Below are 18,264 nucleotides of genomic sequence, written 5' to 3'. Positions count from 1 at the left end.
GCAAAGTAATTGATTAGGAAACCACTTTTCACTTCATTTGAGACCTGTTGTTGGCAGGTACACTTGAGCTTGATAGTGTTTTCCATTTGATTTTTTTTCTTCTGGTACTATAATTGTTTTTATCACCACTTATGCTTTGAGTCTAATAGCAAAATAAACATACCTGTACTGACTTATCAGATAAATGTTTGGAGGAAGGCTCTTTGTTTTGGGTTGGTAATATGTAATTTTCATATTCTTGGTTAAAAAAAATAAAATAAATACTTAAGCAGTAAAGAAAGCCCTAGAACCAACAGTAGTAAGTCATATGAGTCACCCTATCACCCATTCCTCACACTCACATTCCCCAAAAGTGACTAAGTTTCTGGTATATTCTTTCTTTTTTAAAGATTTTTAAAAATTTATTTATTTGTAGAGAGGGAAGGGAGGGAGAAAGAGAAAGAGACAGAGAAACATCAATGTGCGGTTGCTGGGGGACATGACCTGCAACCCAGGCATGTGCCCTGACTGGGAATAGAACCTGCGATGCTTTGGTTCGCAGCCCACACTCAATCCACTGAGCTACGCCAGCCAGGGCAGTTTCTGGTATATTCTTTCTGCCATTTTCCTATGCTTATATAATAATCTTTCTTGTTAAACACAAATGAGTTCATACTATACAAACTATTTTTCTAACTTTGCCTTCTTGCTCTCTCATTTACATGTTCCTGAAGTAGAAACATCTCTGGGAACTCCAGATCTATGTCTAGGGGTTTGACCACAGTAAGAGGGAAGAGGTCAGTGAGGTGGGGATTTGGATGGAAGGAGAGGCTGCCATCCTGTACTCCTTCATTGGTTTGTCAGAACTGAGAAATCCCAAGTGCTGTGTAGGAAAGGGAGTGAGAGATACGAGCTTGGGTCTGTGTTTAGCATTAGGCCTCAAACCAGGCCAACCAACAGCTTCTCTGACTAGACTTTTAACCAGAATTAAAGGAGTTAAAGTTTCACTACTACTCATTCACTTAGTATTATTTAGCACCTCTGCTACCAAGCACTTACCATGTGCCAGGAACTGTAGGCTAAGGATACAACAATGCGGGATACACGCTGTGCCTATTCCTATGTTGCTAACTGCTTAATTGGGAAGGGCATGTTTTAAAGAAGTTCTGGGTGCTATAGGAGTATACAAAAAGTGTATTGCCATTAAAAATAAGTGCTGAGGAACATGCAAATTACAGACTGGTTAACTATATAATATAATAACATGTTAATAGGCATTGCATTTCATAATTTCCTGATACTACAAACTGCCTTTTCAGATCTTTGCAGTTTGTTGAAATGGAATTTGTATAATTGACAGCACATTTTTTATTTGCAGGTTTTACAGGTGTTTTTTTTTTGTAAAAATCAAATGTTTGCAAAATTCAGAGAATAATTTCCATTTATAATTGTTTGAAATTTTGTACCAAAGTACTTCTCAGTTGGTTTTACCTATTGATACCTCCTTTAACTGACTCCCATACCCACCCCCTCCCGGACCCCCCAAGTAGAGGTTGGAGTCAGGTGTCATAGATTGTTTCACAAAGTTTTTAAATTTGCCAGTCTGTTTTCTTCATATGAGAGGTTGACAGATTATCGGCTGTGGGCCAAATCCTACCAAGTATCAGTTTACATAAAGTTTTTTTTTTTTTAAGATTCTATTTATTTTTTTAGACAGGGGAAGGGAAGGAGAAAGAGAGACACTTGAATGTGTGCGAGAAACATTGATTAGTTGTTTCTTGCATGCCCTCAGCTGGGGGTCTGGCCTGCAACCCAGGCATGTGCCCTGACTGAGAATTGAACTGGCAACCTTTCGGTTCGCAGGCTGGCGCTCAACCCACTGAGCAACACCAGCCAGGTCAGTTTACATAAAGTTTTATTAGAACAAAGCCATGTTCCATTTGGTATGGACTGTGGCTGCTTTTGCAGGGTTGAGTATTTATGACAGAGGCTATAGCTGCAAAGCCTAAAATATTTACTTTCTAACCTTTACAGTGGAAGTTTGTTTACTCCTGCTTAAGATGATAAAATTTGGTTTACTATATCAAAAACTAATACTAAATTTTAAAAAGCCCTTCAGTCTCTTTAATAAAAGTCTTTATATGAAATGTAATGATTAGAGCAAATAAAATGTCATTTTAGTGGCATATTATATATACAGAGAGAATATTACTCAAAGTTCTGTTTATATTCGACTGTTAATGTAATCAAAAATATGAATTGTGTTTTAGCCTTTCCTTTTGTAGTTTTTTTTTTTTAACTTTTTGGAAAGAATATAACCAAGAGTCCGAGTTAACAGAGATAGTAGTTAAGTTTATATTAGTTCTTAAGACCCAGCTAGAGTGCTTTGATTTATTAAAGTTGCCTAAGGAAGATAAAGTAGTTGAGCAAATGAGAGATTGCATAGGAATCAGTGAGAAGCTTCTTCTGCTCTGATGGGCATGGGTTGGGTGTTAAATTGAGCATGGTGATGTACTGTGAAAGGTCTCAGCTCTATTCACTGACTGGGACTGTTGCTTTGGCATCAGATCCATCCAATTATATGATAACTGGATATCTAAAGTAGCTCTTCTGACTTCCCCTTGCATATAAGCAGGTCCAAAAGGAGATTTTGATAGCAAGACAACCAGAACCAAATCTTATATCAGGGGGTAAAATGAAATTGGGTAGGAATGGCTTACTGTGGCCTGGCATCGGGAGTAGAAGAAAGGTGGCCTGGATGGGTCATATGTTGTCCATTTTGCTAATGGATACAATAAATGGGCTGGTCTTCATTTATTAAGGGCTGGGATTTGTTTGAACCCTTAGGACAGGCTAGGGAAAATTGTTGTTTTTGTTTTTTTCAGGTTAGTTAATCCATGGATAGCTCAAGCTGTGAAGGTTTTCATGATCTCAGTTTGCTATACAGCAGGTATGGTTGCTGGCAATGATGACCATGTGTGTAATGGAGCAGCGAATGCCTGTGTTCTTTGGGTTGGATATATCTGGATTCAAATCCTGGCTAATGACTAAACTTACCTTTGGGAAGCGAAGAACGGAGAAGAACCATATCTCTTTTCTAAGAAGGTCCTAGAGGATTAAGAGGAACAATGCATAAGAATGAAGTTACTTATACTTAGATAACTGGGCAACTCTAGTCCACTAATTTTTATCAGTACAATTCCATCTCTGCAAACGTAGTTCAAAGAACTTAACAAGTAGTTGAATGATAATCATGGATTTAAATTATGTTTGGTCATATTTACAAGTTTAAGAATCTTTACAGAGGATGAAATTTTTAAACTCTGGACCATCCTAGAGAATTCCACTGACATGGATTCTAATCATGACAGTCCTGTAGTCCTGTGTCATTTTGCTTTGGTTTAGTTTTTAAATTGTACCAGTAAACATGGATACATTCTCATCACAAAAGCAAAACAAACAACAAAATACAAAAATGAATAAAAAGGCCCCCTGACCACTCCCTTACCTGTACATCCTCCCCCATTTCACTATTGCCAGATATTCTTTTCACAATTATTTGTATTGTGCCTTCTCAAAATCTTCATATAAGAAGATTCAGTGGAACCCTGGCTGGTGTGGCTCAGTGGATTGAGCGCCGGCCTATGGACTGAAAGGTCACCAGTTCAATTCCGGGGCTGAGCACATGCAAGGTCCTCAGTTAAGGGCATGAGATAAGCAGTCAGTCTGTTTCTCTTGCACATGTTTCTCTCCTTCTCTTTCTCCTTCCTTTCCCCTCTTTTTAAAATAAATAAATAAATAAATAAATAAATAAATAGTCTTAAAAGAAAAAGATTCATTGGAGTCTCCCTTAGGAGTTTAAACTTGAGGCAAAATGACAGGGGAAAAAAGTTTCTTCATCCTCTCCCACAGTATGCACTTACTCTGAGTTAGGCATATGGCCACATGTACGAGCTAAAATTACCATTTACCCAGGAGTGAAATTTGCCTGTAATTAGAATTCCATAGACTACATAGGGAGTATGCAGACGTTTGCTTTATTATTCATTAAACTCTTCTTAGATGCTATTAATGTTTTTGTGTATGTATGGACTCTTATTTTTTTTTAACTGTCTAAGGATTGGTTTATGTTTCTTTATTCCCTAAAATAAAGCAGCCTGGAAGTTTTTTGGTCATATGAATGAAAATCTCACTTGAAACTCTTATTTTCATAATTTATTATGACATTAGATGAGTCACGAAAGAGGCTTTGAAAATGTAGAACTGGGAGTCATCGGAAAAAAGAAGAAAGTCCCAAGGAGAGTCATTCATTTTGTCAGTGGTGAAACAATGGAAGAATACAGCACAGATGAAGATGAAGTTGATGGCCTGGAAAAGAAAGATGTTTTGCCTACCGTTGATCCGGTAGGTTTGATGCTGGTAATCTTTTTGTCAATGGGTATTGTTTTGATTGATTTGTTTCCCCATAAACATCAAATGGAAGGGGTCTTTTGAGGTTTTAATCAACTATAATCTGATTATAGAATTATGCATTACATTTTGGTTGGAAATAGTATTTTTTTAAATCCTCACTTGAAGATATTTTCATTGATTTTAGAGAAGGAAGAGGGGAGGGGAGGAGAGAGAGAAAAAGAAACATCGATGTAAGAGAGTGAAAGCAATTGGTTGCCTCCTGTATGTGCCCATTAGGTATGTGCCCAGGAATTGAACCCGCTACCTTTTGGTGCATAGGATGATGCTCCAACCAGCTGAACTACCTGGCTAGGATGGAGATAGTATTTTTACACAATATGGGTGGAACTATTTCCTGCATATCAGTAGCCTGAAATAATTTTTTGAATCATTTTTTTTCAGTTATAGTTGACATACAATATTAACTAGTTTTAGGTGTACACTTCAGTGATTAGACATTATATAACTTACTAAGTGATCATCCCGATAAATATCATACCCATCTGATACCATACATAGTTATTAGAATATTATTGACTATATTTCCTGTACTGTACTTTACATCCCCATGACTATTCGGTAACAACCAATTTATATTCTTAATCCCTTCACCTTTTCTACCTATCTCCACAGCCCTTCTGAGCTGGGTACCTGGTGTGAGGCTGGAATCCTCAGGGGGGATTCTCTGCAGCTGGGATATCCCTTTCAATTTTTATTTGCCACACATGGGTGTGGGACTAGCCTGTTCTTAGTCTCTGCCCCTATTACCAATCCCTTATGTGGTTTCTCCTTTAAGTCCTTAGTTGGAGGACTTCTATTCATCTAGATTTCAGGTGGTTCTGAATGATGGTTATTCCCTAGTTTAGTTGTAATTTTGGTGTGGTTGTGGGAGGAGGTGAGTAGTGCATTTACCTATACTGCCATCTTAACTGGAAGTTGAAATAGTTTAAGTGTCAGAGTTCTTTAAAAACGTGGATACGTTTCTTTAAGATTTATTTCACTAGCTCAGACTAATGTGGCTCAGTTGGTTGGGCGTTGTCCCTCAAATCGCATGGTCACTGGTTGGTTTGATTTTCTAGCCAGGGCACATGCCTAGGTTGGGAGTCCCTTGTTGGGGCAGGTACGAGAGGTAACTGGTGGATGTTTCTCTCTGTCTCTTTCTCCCTCCCTTCCCCTCTCTCTAAAAAAAGTTTATGTTACTAGAGTGCTTGACCTCCAGTCCTTTTGAATTAAGGATTGTATTAGCATGATAGTTTCCATCCAAAACCTAAGAGTTGTCAGTTCTTTTTTGTATTGCCTCAAGTTTTGATTAGAAATAGGTGTGTACAGTTCTTAATTGTATAGGCTTCACCAGCTAAATTTGAGAATTTCTAAGTTATAAAAGATGTGACTATAAAATTATAAGACTAGCTATATTTTTTAAAAAGCAGTGCCACCCTCTCAGTAGTCACTTTAAGAGTTCAGTTAATCAAATATTTACTCACTTTTTAATAGGTACTGTTTTAGGCACTGGTGATTACAGTAATGGACAATGATATTTCTGCTCTTATATGCTAGTGGACAGACAGGCAGTAAACAAATATATACCATAATTATCAGACTGTGGAAAGTGCTATGAAGAGAATAAAGCAAAGTAGCAGTATAGGGAATTACTAATTTATATCTGATTATTTAAATGTTATTCCTAGTTTTTCATCACATTTGGCTCGAAATAAATTTTGGTTACTAAAAAGGAATCAGATTTAGTTTCTGTACTATAGAAAGTATTCAAAAGAATGTGCAATATACTCTGAAGGCAATTCCAAATGCATGCAGAATATTGGAGAGGTGCTTAATGCAATAAAAGAACTGTTGGAATAAGTGTCTTTTAAAATAATTTTAGAAAGATTTTATTTGCTTAATTTTAGAGAGGGGAAGAGAGGGAGAAAGGTCAATGTGCGAGAGATACATCGATGCATTGCATCTTGCACACCGCCAACTGGGAACCTGGCCTGCAACTCAGGCATGTGCCCTGACTGGGAATCAAACTGGTGACCTTTCAGTTTGCAGGCAACACTCAAGCCACTGAGTCACATCACCCAGGGCTCTTTCTTTAAAATTGTTTAAAAAGATTTTATTTTTTAAAGAGATGGGGGAAGGGAGGGAGAAAGAGAAGGATGGAAACATTGATGTGTGAGAGAAACATTGATCAGTTGCTTCCCAGAGGGCCACAACTGGGGACCTGGCCTGCAACCCAGGCTTGTGCCCTGACTGGGAATCGAACTGACGACCTTTTGTTTCATGGCTGGCACTCAATCCATTGAGCCACACCATCCAGGGTGAGACAATAACTTTTTAAACACATATATACACAAATGTATACAGATAAAAGTAACTAATACCTACAAAATAATTTAAAGGAAAGACATCACTCTGACTTTATTTATTTATTTTTAGAGAGAGGGGAAAAGAGGGAAGAAGAGAGGGAGAGAAACATTAATGTGTGAGAGAAACATTGATTGCTGCCTCTTGCATGTCCCTCACAGGGAACTTGGCCCACAACCCAGGCATGTGCCCTGGCCGGGAATCAAACCTGCAACTTTTCCGTTTGTGGGACAGCACTCAGTCTGCTGAGCCACACCAGTCAGGGCCACACATTTTCTTAAATAGATGTTTCTTCATTTGTCATATGCTTTTAGGGTCATTTCTAGAGGTTTTAAAAGTATGTTTTCAATACATTGAACCAGTTTCACCTGGGAGTCTCATGCTGTTATGCTGGAAGTCTATATCCACTTTTAAACGCATTTATGTATTTATTTATTTATTTAAAGATTTTCTTTATTTATTTTTAGAGAGGGAAGGGAGGGAGATAGAGAAACACCAATGTGCGGTTGCTGGGGGTTATGGCCTGCAACCCAGGCATGTGCCCTGGCTGGGAATCGAACCTGCGACACTTTGGTTCGCAGCCCACACTCAATCCACTGAGCTACGCCAGCCAGGGCCACTTTTAAACTCTTTAATTACCTTGTTTATAGTATGTTGCCACTAGAATTTATTTGAAATCTTAGGCTTAAACTGACAGGTCCCTGGGTGACAAGAAACCTGTCTGGTATTTCCTTCACTGGGAGGCAACATAAATAGTCAGAAACTTGGTGCAGGCCCAATTGTGTGATAGTCACATAGCTTTGTCAAAAACTTTACTCCCATTGCATTTTGGGTTCCATGATTATTTCAGAAAAGGTAACATTTGCCTCATCTGTATGCAAAGTTGTTTTTGAACATTAAATGAGGTAATACATATGAAGATTCATTAAAAGTTACAACCATATGCATGTAAGGTAGTGTGAGTTAACAAAGCAAATATAATAGGTGCCACAAGAAATCTTACTGGAGGCAATTTTAGAACTCCATTGGTATTTGAAAACCCCATGACTAATTTTAAAAAGTTCCCTGTAGTCCTTACTCAAGATTCATTTTAGACTTTATGAAATTTAGTTATTTGATGGCTGCATTCTTGATATATTCCTTCTGAAGTTTTAAAGTTGTGTTTCCCTTGGTGATAGTTCATGTCCTCTAGAGTACAGTGATTTTTTAAATTTTTTTATTGAATTTATTGGGGCGACATTGGGTTAACAAGATTATATAGTTTTCAGGGGGAAATTCTGCAATATATTATCTGTACATTGCATTGTGTGTTCACCACCCCAGGTCAAGTCTTATGCCATCATCATGTATCATCCTGCCCTCTAAGTACAGTGATTTTTAGACAAATAGGAGCTGCTATTATATATTAGTGTAATATAACATAAATATTATATAGTATAGTATAATATAATATAAGCTGTATATTATACTGCCAGTAGGAAACTCAGCCTGAAGCTGACAGCTGACTTTTACTTCACTTCTAAATAAAATTTTTACAAAAAAAAAAATCTAGTGCAGTTCATAAAGAATTTATACTTGATCTTGGCCAAAAGGCCAAGAAGTGATTATAAAAAATTTATAATTAGCAGATAGGACTATCCATGTTGACTAAGTTAACCAAAACAAAATAATAGCAGTTACTTAAATCTTTTGCTGAAAGAGGTGCAATTTATTTATTTTTAGTATTTTTGTTTTTTTTTAAAGATTTTTACCTTGTTTTTATTTTTTATTTTTATTTATTTATTTATTTTTAGAGAGGGGAGGGAGAAAGAGAGAGAGAGAGAAACATCAATGAGCAGTTGCTGGGGGCCATGGCCTGCAACCCAGGCATGTGCCCTGACTGGGAATTGAACCTGCGATGCTTTGGTTCGCAGCCTGCGCTCAATCCACTGAGCTATGCCAGCCAGGGCTATGTTTGGTATTTTTCATTGTTGCCTAAACTTCATGTCTTCATCTGGTTTATTATTTATGCATATATATGTTAATATTAGTCTGCCACCATTCTTTTTTAATGCTATATGTAGCTCAGCAACTTTCGATCTTTTTCATCTCATAACACACATATACTAATTACTAAATTCTGTGATACACCAAAAAATATATATTTTTTCTGATTTGACCAAAAGAAAGGAGGTGTACTTTTGATTCATTCACACCAGACAGCTATTGTTGTGTTGGCTGTTGTCATTTTTTTTAACTTGACAATCTAAGGGAAAAGAGGTCAGAGCCCCTGACTAAAAAGTCAGGTATTGGATGTTTTAAAAATTCTGGCAGTGCACACTGGTTGAAAGTCACTATTGTAGCTTAATATAGACTTTTGGTCATAAATCAAACTTGCAGTAAGTTTTTTTTTTCTTTTTAAATAACCTAAGTCTTTTTTGGTAGGAAATTTAAACATTAATAGAATGCATTATAGTTTACTTCAGCCACTAAGGATATGTCTACTGAACCTTTTCTTTTTCTCTTTTTGGTCAGAATTAACTTCCTTTGTGATTTCCATTTCAAAAAAAAAAAGATTTTTAAAGCTTAAGCCAACAAGACTCCACCTATATAACTTTAAAAATTTTTTTTCTTACAAAATGAGCACCTCTTAAATGCCATTAGAAAGTTGCCACTTGAATACTCAACATTTTAAAAATCTTAAACCGGCAGAATGTAATTACACATTGGATTTCAAGAAATCTACCTATAAAATGTGTTTCCCTCTCTTACACTTTTCTTACAACATTCACTGGTTTAAAAAAAAAGTGATAAAGCCCTGGCTGGCTAGCTCAAAGTTAGAGTTGTTCTGATACACCACGGTTGCCAGTTCACTCCCCGGTCTGTGCACATACAGGAATCAACCAATGAGTGCATAAACAAGTACAACAACAGATCAGTGTTTCTCTCTCTCTAAAATCAACTTAAAAAATATTTTAAAATTGTGATGAAAATACTTAACATGAGACCTACCCTCTAAGCAATTTTAAGTGTACAATACAGTATTGCTAACTATATACAAAAGATCCCCTAGAACTCAATCATCCGGTATCACTGAAACATTATACCAGTTGAATAACAACTCCCCATTTCCCTCCTTTCCACAGTTTCTGGCAACCACTGTTCTACTCTCTAAGTGTTGGATTATTTTAAATACCTCATACAGGTGGAATCAAGCAGTATTTGTTCTTCTGTGACTGGCTTATTTTACTTAGCATAATGTTCTGAAGGTTCATCCATGTTGTTGCATATGGCAGACTTCCCTTCTTAAAGGCTAAATAATATTCCATATATGTGTATACCACATATTCTTTATCCATTCATTTGTCAGTGGACATTTAGGTTGTTTTGACATCTTGGCTATTGTAAATAAGGCTACAATGAAAGTGGGAATGGAAATACTTCTTTGATATCCTGATTTTCTTTTTGATAAAACCCAGAAGTGGGATTGTTGGGTCATATGGTATTTCTTCTTTTTTAAATTATATTTTAATGATTATGCTATTGCTGTTGTTCTGATTTTTCCTCCTTTCCCCCACAGGACCTCTCATACCCTCATCTAATCCCTGCACCATTGTTCATGCCCATGGGTCATGCATATAAGTTCTTTCGCTACTTGCTTTCCTATACTGTACTGTACATCCCCGTGGCTGTTCTGTAACTACCTATCTGTACCTCTTAATCAATCCCCTCACCTCTTCACCCATTCGCTCACAAACCCCTCATCTGGCAACTGTCAAAAATGCTTTCTGTATCCATGATTCTGTCTCTGTTTTTCTTGTTTGCTTTGTTTGTTTTTTAGATTTTATTGTTGACAGGTATGTATTTTTTTTTACATTTTGTTGTTCATAGTTTTGATCTTCATTTTCTTAAATAAGTCTCTTTAACATTTCATATAATAATGGTTTTGTGATGATGAAATCCCTCTTTTTTCTTGTCTGGGAAGCTCTTATCTGCCCTTCAATTTTAAATGATAGCTTTGCTGAGTAGAGCAATCTTGGCTGTAGGTCCCTGCTTTTTATGACTTTGCATATTTCTTGCCAATTCCTTCTAGACTGCAAAGTTGCTTTTGAGAAATCAGCTGACACTCTTATGGGAACTCCCCTGTAACTAACTTCTTTTGACTTGCTGCTTTTAAGATTCTCTGTTTATCTTTAACCTTTGGCATTTTAATTATGATGGTTCTTGGAGTGGGCCTCTTTGCATCTGTCTTATTTGGGACTCTGTACTTCCTGGACTTGCATGTCTATTTCCTTCACCAGATAAGAGAAGTTTTATTTCTTCAAATAGATTTCCAATTTATTGCTCTTTCTCTTCTCGTTTTGGCACCCCTATGATTCACATGTTGGAATGTTTGAAGCTGTCCCAGAGGCTGCTTATCTATCCTCATTTTTTTTTTATTCTTTGTTCTTCTGGTTGTTCTGATTGGTTATTTTTTCTTTCCTTATGTTCCAAATCATTGATTTGGATCTTGGCTTCATCCACTCTATGGTTGTTTCCCTGTAAATTGTTCTTTATTTCAGTTAGTGTATCCTTCATTTCTGACTGGATCTTTTTTATGCTGTTGAGGTCCTCACTGAGTTCCTTTGAGCATCCTTATTACCAGTGTTTTGAACTCTACCTCTGATACATTGTTCATCTCCATTTCATTTAGCTGTTTTTCAGGAGTTTTGATCTGTTCTTTCATTTGAGCCATGTTTCTTTTTCTCCTCATTTTGGCATTCTCCCTGTGTTTGTTTCTGTGAATTAGGTAGAGCTGTTTTGACTCCATGTCTTGGTAGTGTGGCCTAATGTAGTAGGTGTCCTGTAGGGTCCAGTGGCACTACCTCCCTACCACCCAAGCTGGGTACTCAGTGTGCTTCCTTTGTGGGTGCTGAGTTCACCCTCCTCTTGTAGTTGAGCCTTGGTTGCTGTTGGCAGATCAATGGAAGGGATTTACCCAGGTCAGTCAGCTGCAAATATTGGCTGTGACCACTGACCACCAACCTCCACATTCCATGAAGGATCAGCTGTGCAGGGGCAGGGTCTTGGTGTTATGCTGTGGTCTGCAGTTGTCCACTGGGTGTGCTGGCCCTGGGGTTTCCCAGGTGGTGCAGACCAAGGTCTTTCCCCACCTGTGCTCTGCCTGGGGCCACCCTGCCTGAGCTATAAAGCAGTCTGAGATGGCTGCTACTTGTGCTGAGCTTGAAGATTCCCTGGTGAAGCCAAGCTGTGGATCTAGGCTGGCTGCTGCTAGTGCTGGGGCTGGGGCTCACTGAGGCCAGCTGTTGATTGTTTGATAGGCTTTAGAAAGTTGTGAAGCATGAGCCAAGACCAGCCATTCATTCAGAAAAGCAGCTTGAGTGGGCGCATAATTGGGTGGGACAGAATCTCAGGGCATCTCAGATGCAGGGCAAATTGTGTTAGCCAGGTTGATGGAGTCTTAGATACGACACCTGCCTGTTGGCTGTGGCTCTGTGGGTAGAGGGCTCAGCAAAGGACAGTAGCCTCTGCCCACCTTTCTGTCTGCGAGAAAGCTGTCCCCCAAGTCCCGCCTAATGCCAGACACTTCAATCCTCCCTGTATGCCACTGGTGCCTTTCAAACTGTTACCATGGTGCTGGAGCTCAGACAAGGTGAGTCTGAGTAAGTCTGTGTCTGAGGTCTTTAAGGAGAACTACTTGGGACTCCAGAAGTTTCTTCTACAGACTTCCCGCTGGTTTTTGCAGCCAGAAGTTGTGGGGACTTACCTTCCTGGCATTGGAAAATGGGATGTGCAGCCTGGTGTGGGGCTGGGACCCTCACTCCCGAGATGTCACTCCTGAATTTTTATCCACTGCATGTGGGTGTGGGAGCAGCCTGTTCAGGATCTGTGCCCCTCCTACCAGTCTGGATGGATGTGGTTTCTTTAATTCCGTAGTTGTCAGACTTCCACTCAACTTGATTTCTGACAGCTCTGAGTGGTAGTTGTACTGTATTTTAGTTGTAATTTTGATGTGGTTGTGCAAAGAGGAGAGTCGTGTCTACCTGTGCCACCATCTTGACCAGAATTTGGTATTTCTAATTTTTTGAGAGACATCCATGCTGTTTTTCATAACGGCTGCACCATTTTACATTCCCACCAACAGTGCACAAGGGTTTCAGTTTCTTCATATCCTCACGAACACTTACCTTTTTGTTTGTTTTGACAATAGCCATCCTAACAGGTATTAATAACCAAAGACAGATCTGGCTTTACTTGATGGGAAGAACAGGTATTCCATTTTCTATTTGCTTCTAATGCATCATAAATTGGGTAGGACAAAGAAATTTTGAAGATAGTGTCTTATATTTATATAATAGATTTATAAAAACAGACTCAATTAAAATAAACCTGACATTTAAAATAAAGATTTAAAAATAATACTCCTGCCATTCTTGATAGAAAATAAGAAATGGAGACCTAGATATTTTTTCCAATCTTGTGTTAATTCTTTCCTTTAGATTTTACCTTAGGTGTGCCTTTAAAATAAACACATTTTTGTAATTCCTGTAAGCTTTGATTTAGTTTTAAGTTACTCAAATATGTGTATATCCATCTATCTAAATATATATATATATAATTTGATATAGAACAGACTGACAGCTGTCAGAGGAGGGGAATTGTGGGGCTGGATTTAAACAGGTAAAGGGATCAAGCAAAAAAAGCCACCAAAACTCATAAATACAGATGACGACAGTACGGTGATTACCAGGGGAAACGGGGGTGGTGGAGAGCATATAAGGGGGATAAGTTATAATGGAAGGAGACTTGACATGGGGAAGTGAACACACATTACAGTGTACAGATGATGTGTTATAACATCTGAATTGTACACCTGAAACCTATATAATTTTAGGTATTGAACCTATACAATTCAGGAATTGTATACCTGAAACCTATATAATTTTATTAACCAGTCACCCCAATAAATTTAATTAAAAAGTTTTAAAAAATTGGTTATGCATATAATTGTTAACCTACATAAATGGGGTGATGCCTTTCGTAATATAGTAAGAACTCAAAATTACCTGGGATCATGTTTCACCTGTCAATTTTTTTTTATTAATTTGAGGGAGAGACACAGAGAAAGAGGAAGACAACAATTTGTTCCATTTATTTATACATTGATTGATTGCTTCTTGTATGTGCCCTGACTGGCTATCAAACTCACAACCTTGGTGTACTGGGACAATGCTCTAACCAACTGAGCCACTCAGCCAGGGCCTCACGCATCAAATTTTTAAAAAGGAAAAGGACAGTATGCTGTAGGGTAAGGTATTAGGGAATGGACATCTCATGCATTCCTGCTGAGAATTTATTGGTAAAGTTTTTGGTGTAAAGTTTTGCAGCCTGAAGGAAAAGCTTTCCAAATTATTATATTTTTGGCCTAAAAATTCCACTTTAGGAATTTAAGCATTTGGGAAATATGCTTAATATTTTATTATAGTAAATTGGAAAAACATCAGGATAGGGAAAGTACAATGTTTTAAAACACATGTATGCTCAGGAAAAGATGGGGAAAATCACTGAGATGTTAATCATAATTATCTATGGGTAGTTGAAAAATGGGTGATGAATTTTTTTTATACTTGCTTCATTTCCTAAGTGTTCTAAAGTATTTTATAATCTAAAAATAATTTGTTCAAAAACAAGATAGGAAGTCTGAATAATTCCCTATTAAGGAAGAGAGTTATGGATACTTAATTATTCAGGAATAATATATATCTAAATTTTTAGAGATGAAAAAATGAATCAACTTGGGTTTGCCCCGTAAACTGGGAGTCTTAAGGACCCAAGATCCTGTCCTAGTTCCACTGATACTGGGATGGTAGAAGTGGTAGTGATGCTGGCAGCTGCCCCAGGGTTCTTGTGTAGGCTCTTGAGCCACCTGTCCTTTTGATTCAGCGAGGTCAGTATCTAAACAAAGGACCCTATAAATATATTCTGTATAATTGAGATAATGATGGATTTTATTCAGGAATCCTAATCTAGTTCTTCAGCTCTGGAGCAAGTTTGCCTCTTTTGTAGTCACAACCTGGGTATTAGCAATTATTCTCTGTAAAAACAACCTCAGGAGAATTGTACCACTGAGAAATATATGCTTTCCTGACCCACACATATGCTGCCTACAAGAGACCCACCTCAGGACAAAAGACCTACACAGACTGAAAGTTAAGTGCTGAAAACAAATTTTCCAAGCAAACGGACAGGGAAAAAAAGCCGGGGTAGCAACACTTACATCAGACAAAATAGACTTCAAAAAAGGGTCATAAAGAGAGACCCAGAAGTTCACTACATAATTGTCAAGGAAAGAATCCACCAACAAGATATAAACATTGTAAATATATATGCACCCAACATAGGAGCTCCCAAATGCATAAAGAAAATCTTAAAGGACTTCAAGAAAGATATTGACAGCAACACAATTATAGTAGGGGATTTTAACATCCTGCTGTCAAAAGTGGACAGATCTTCCAAACAAAATATCAACAAAGATATTGTGGCATTGAACAATGCCCTAGATGAAATGAACTTAACTGATATATATAGAGCCCTTCATCCCAAAGAAGCTAAATGCACATTCTTTTCAAATGTACATGGAACATTTTCAAAGATAGACCACATAATAGGACACAAAACAAGCCTCAACAAATTCAAGAAATTTAAATTATACCAAGCATTTTCTCCAACCACAAGGGACTGAAACTAGAAACTAACCCCAAGGGAAAAAACCCAAAACACTCAAAATCATGGAACTTGAATAGCATGCTATTAAACAAAGAATGGGTCAATAATGAAATTAGGGAGGAAATAAAAAAGTTTCTGGAAACAAATGGTAATGAACTCACAACAACCAAAACTTATAGGACACAGCGAAGGCACTCCTGAGAGGGAGGTTCAAAGCGATATAGACCTACCTAAAAAAGATAGAAACATTTCAAACAAACAGCCTAACCCTATACCTACAAGAACTTGAGGAACAACAACAAAGACAGCCCAGAGCAAGTAGAAGGAAGGAAATAACCAAGATCAGACCAGAATTAAATGACACAGAGACTAAAAGCACAATTCTAACGACCAATGAATCCAGGAGCTGGTTCTTTGAAAAGATAAAATCGACAAGCCTTTAAGCAGGCTCATCAAGAAAAAAAGAGAGAGGACCCAAATAAACACAATCAGAAATGAAAGAGGAGAGGTTACAACTGGTACCACAGAAATACAAAGGATTGTAAGAAATTACTGTGAAGATCTGTATGCCAAGAAATTTGAAAACCTAGGTGAAATGGACACATTTCTAGAAAAGCATAATCTTCCAAGACTCAGTGGAGAAGAAGCAGAAAGCCTGAACAAACCAATAACAGCAGATGAAATTGAAGCAGTAATCAAAAAACTCCCAACACACAAAAGCCAGGGACCAGATCGTTTCACAGGAGAATTCCACAAAGTATTTAAGGGTGATCTAACCCCTATCCTTCACAAACTATTCCAAAAAATCCAAAAAGATGGAAGACTCCCAAACTCTTGTTATGAAGCCAGCATCATCCTAATCCCAAAACCAGATAAAGACACAACAAAGAAAGAAAACTTCAGGCCAATATCGCTGATGAGCATAGAGGCTAAAATCCTCAACAAAATATTGGCAAACCGCATTCAACAATACATTGAAAAGATCATACACCATGACCAAGTGGGATTCATCCCAGGGATGCAAGGATGGTTCAATATTCGCAAATCAGTAAATGTAATACATCACATAAACAAAAGCAAAGACAAAAATTACATGATCATATCAATAGATGCGAAAAAGCATTTGATAAGGTACAGCACCCATTTATGATAAAAACACTTAGCAAAGTGGGAATAGAGGGAGCATTCCTTAACATAATAAAGGCTATATATGAGAAATCTACAGCCAACATCATACTCAATGGGCAAAAACTAAAATCTTTTCCACTAAGATCGGGAACAAGACAAGGTTGTCCACTTTCACCACTTCTATTCAATATAGTAGTGGAAGTTTTAGCCACGGCAATCAGACAAGAAAATAAAAGCCATCCAAATCGGAAAGGAGGAAACAAAACTCATTGTTTGCAAATGACATGATAGTGTACCTAAAAAATCCTGTAGACTCCACCAAAAAAAACTGCTCGACCTAATAAATGAATTTGGCAAAACAGTGGGATACAAAGTCAATATCTGGAAATCAAAGGCATTTTTGTATACCAACAATGAAACAGCAGAAGCAGAAATCAAGAAAAAAAATCCATTTGATATAGCAAAAAAGAAAAATAAAATACCTAGGAATAAACCTAACCAAGGAGGAAAAAGACCTGTATGCAGAAAAGTATACAACAGTGAAGAAAGAAATCAAGAAAGACACAAACAAATGGAAACACATACCATGTTCATGGATTGGAAGAATTAACATAATCAAAATGTCCATACTACCCAAAGCAATTTACAGATTCAATGCAATACCTACTAAAGTACCAATGGCATATTTCACAGACATAGAACAAACACTTCAAAAATTTATATGGGACCATAAACAACCCCGAATAGCTGCTGCAATTTTGAGAAAGAAGAGCAAAGTAGGAGGGGTCACAGTACCTGATACCAAACTGTATTACAAGGCGACTGTAATCAAAACAGCCTGGTACTGGCATAAAAACAGGCACATGGACCAATGGAACAGAACAGAGGGCGCAGAAAGAAACCCAAGTCTACTGTTAATTAATATTCAACAAAGGGGGCAGCAACATAAAATGGAGTAACAATAGCCTCTTCAACAAATAGTGTTGGGAGAACTGGACATCTACCTGCAAAAAAATGAAACTCGAGCACCTACTTACACCATACACAAAAATAAATTCAATGTGAATAAAAGATTTAAATATAAGCCATGACACCATTAAAGTTCTTGAGGATAACATAGGCAGGAAAATCTCAGATATTTCACACGGCAACATTTTTACTGATATGTCCCCTAGAACAAGGGACATAAGGGAAAGAATAAACAAATGGGATCTCATCAAAATAAAAAGCTTCTGCACGGTTAAAGAAAACAGTATTAAAATAAAAAGAGAACCAACTGTATGGGAAAACATATTTGACAATGATACCTCAGACAAGGGTTTAATCTTCAAAATATATAAAGAACTTACATGACTCCACTCTACGAAGACAAGCAACCCAATTAAAAATGGGCAGAGGACTTGAACAAACACTTCTCCAAGGAGGACATACAGAGGATCCAGAGACACATGAAAAGATGCTCAGTATCACTAGCTATCAGAGAGATGCAAATTAAAACCGCAATGAGATAACGCTTCACACCAGAGTGACCATCATAAACAAAGCAACAGACAACAAATGTTGGAGAGGTTGTGGTGAAAAGGGGACCCTAGTACACTGTTGGTGGGACTGCAGACTGGTACAACCACTATGGAA

General features: G+C 37.5%; 1 protein-coding gene across 2 annotated transcripts in view; it reads left to right on the top strand.

Moving 5' to 3' along the window:
* Positions 1-18,264, top strand: part of FAM177A1 (family with sequence similarity 177 member A1) — a 30,367-nt gene that overhangs the window by 1,627 nt on the left and 10,476 nt on the right. For both annotated transcript variants that reach the window (XM_028507005.2, XM_036029286.1), the window contains exon 2: positions 4,210-4,383. In XM_028507005.2, the coding sequence (XP_028362806.1) occupies positions 4,210-4,383 (174 nt within the window). The remainder of the gene's footprint in view (positions 1-4,209; positions 4,384-18,264) is intronic.

Source organism: Phyllostomus discolor, chromosome 1, assembly GCF_004126475.2.
Source record: "Phyllostomus discolor isolate MPI-MPIP mPhyDis1 chromosome 1, mPhyDis1.pri.v3, whole genome shotgun sequence".
Taxonomy (NCBI): domain Eukaryota; kingdom Metazoa; phylum Chordata; class Mammalia; order Chiroptera; family Phyllostomidae; genus Phyllostomus; species Phyllostomus discolor.
The sequence above is the reverse complement of the archived record's forward strand: the minus strand, read 5'-3'. Positions and strand labels throughout refer to the sequence as shown.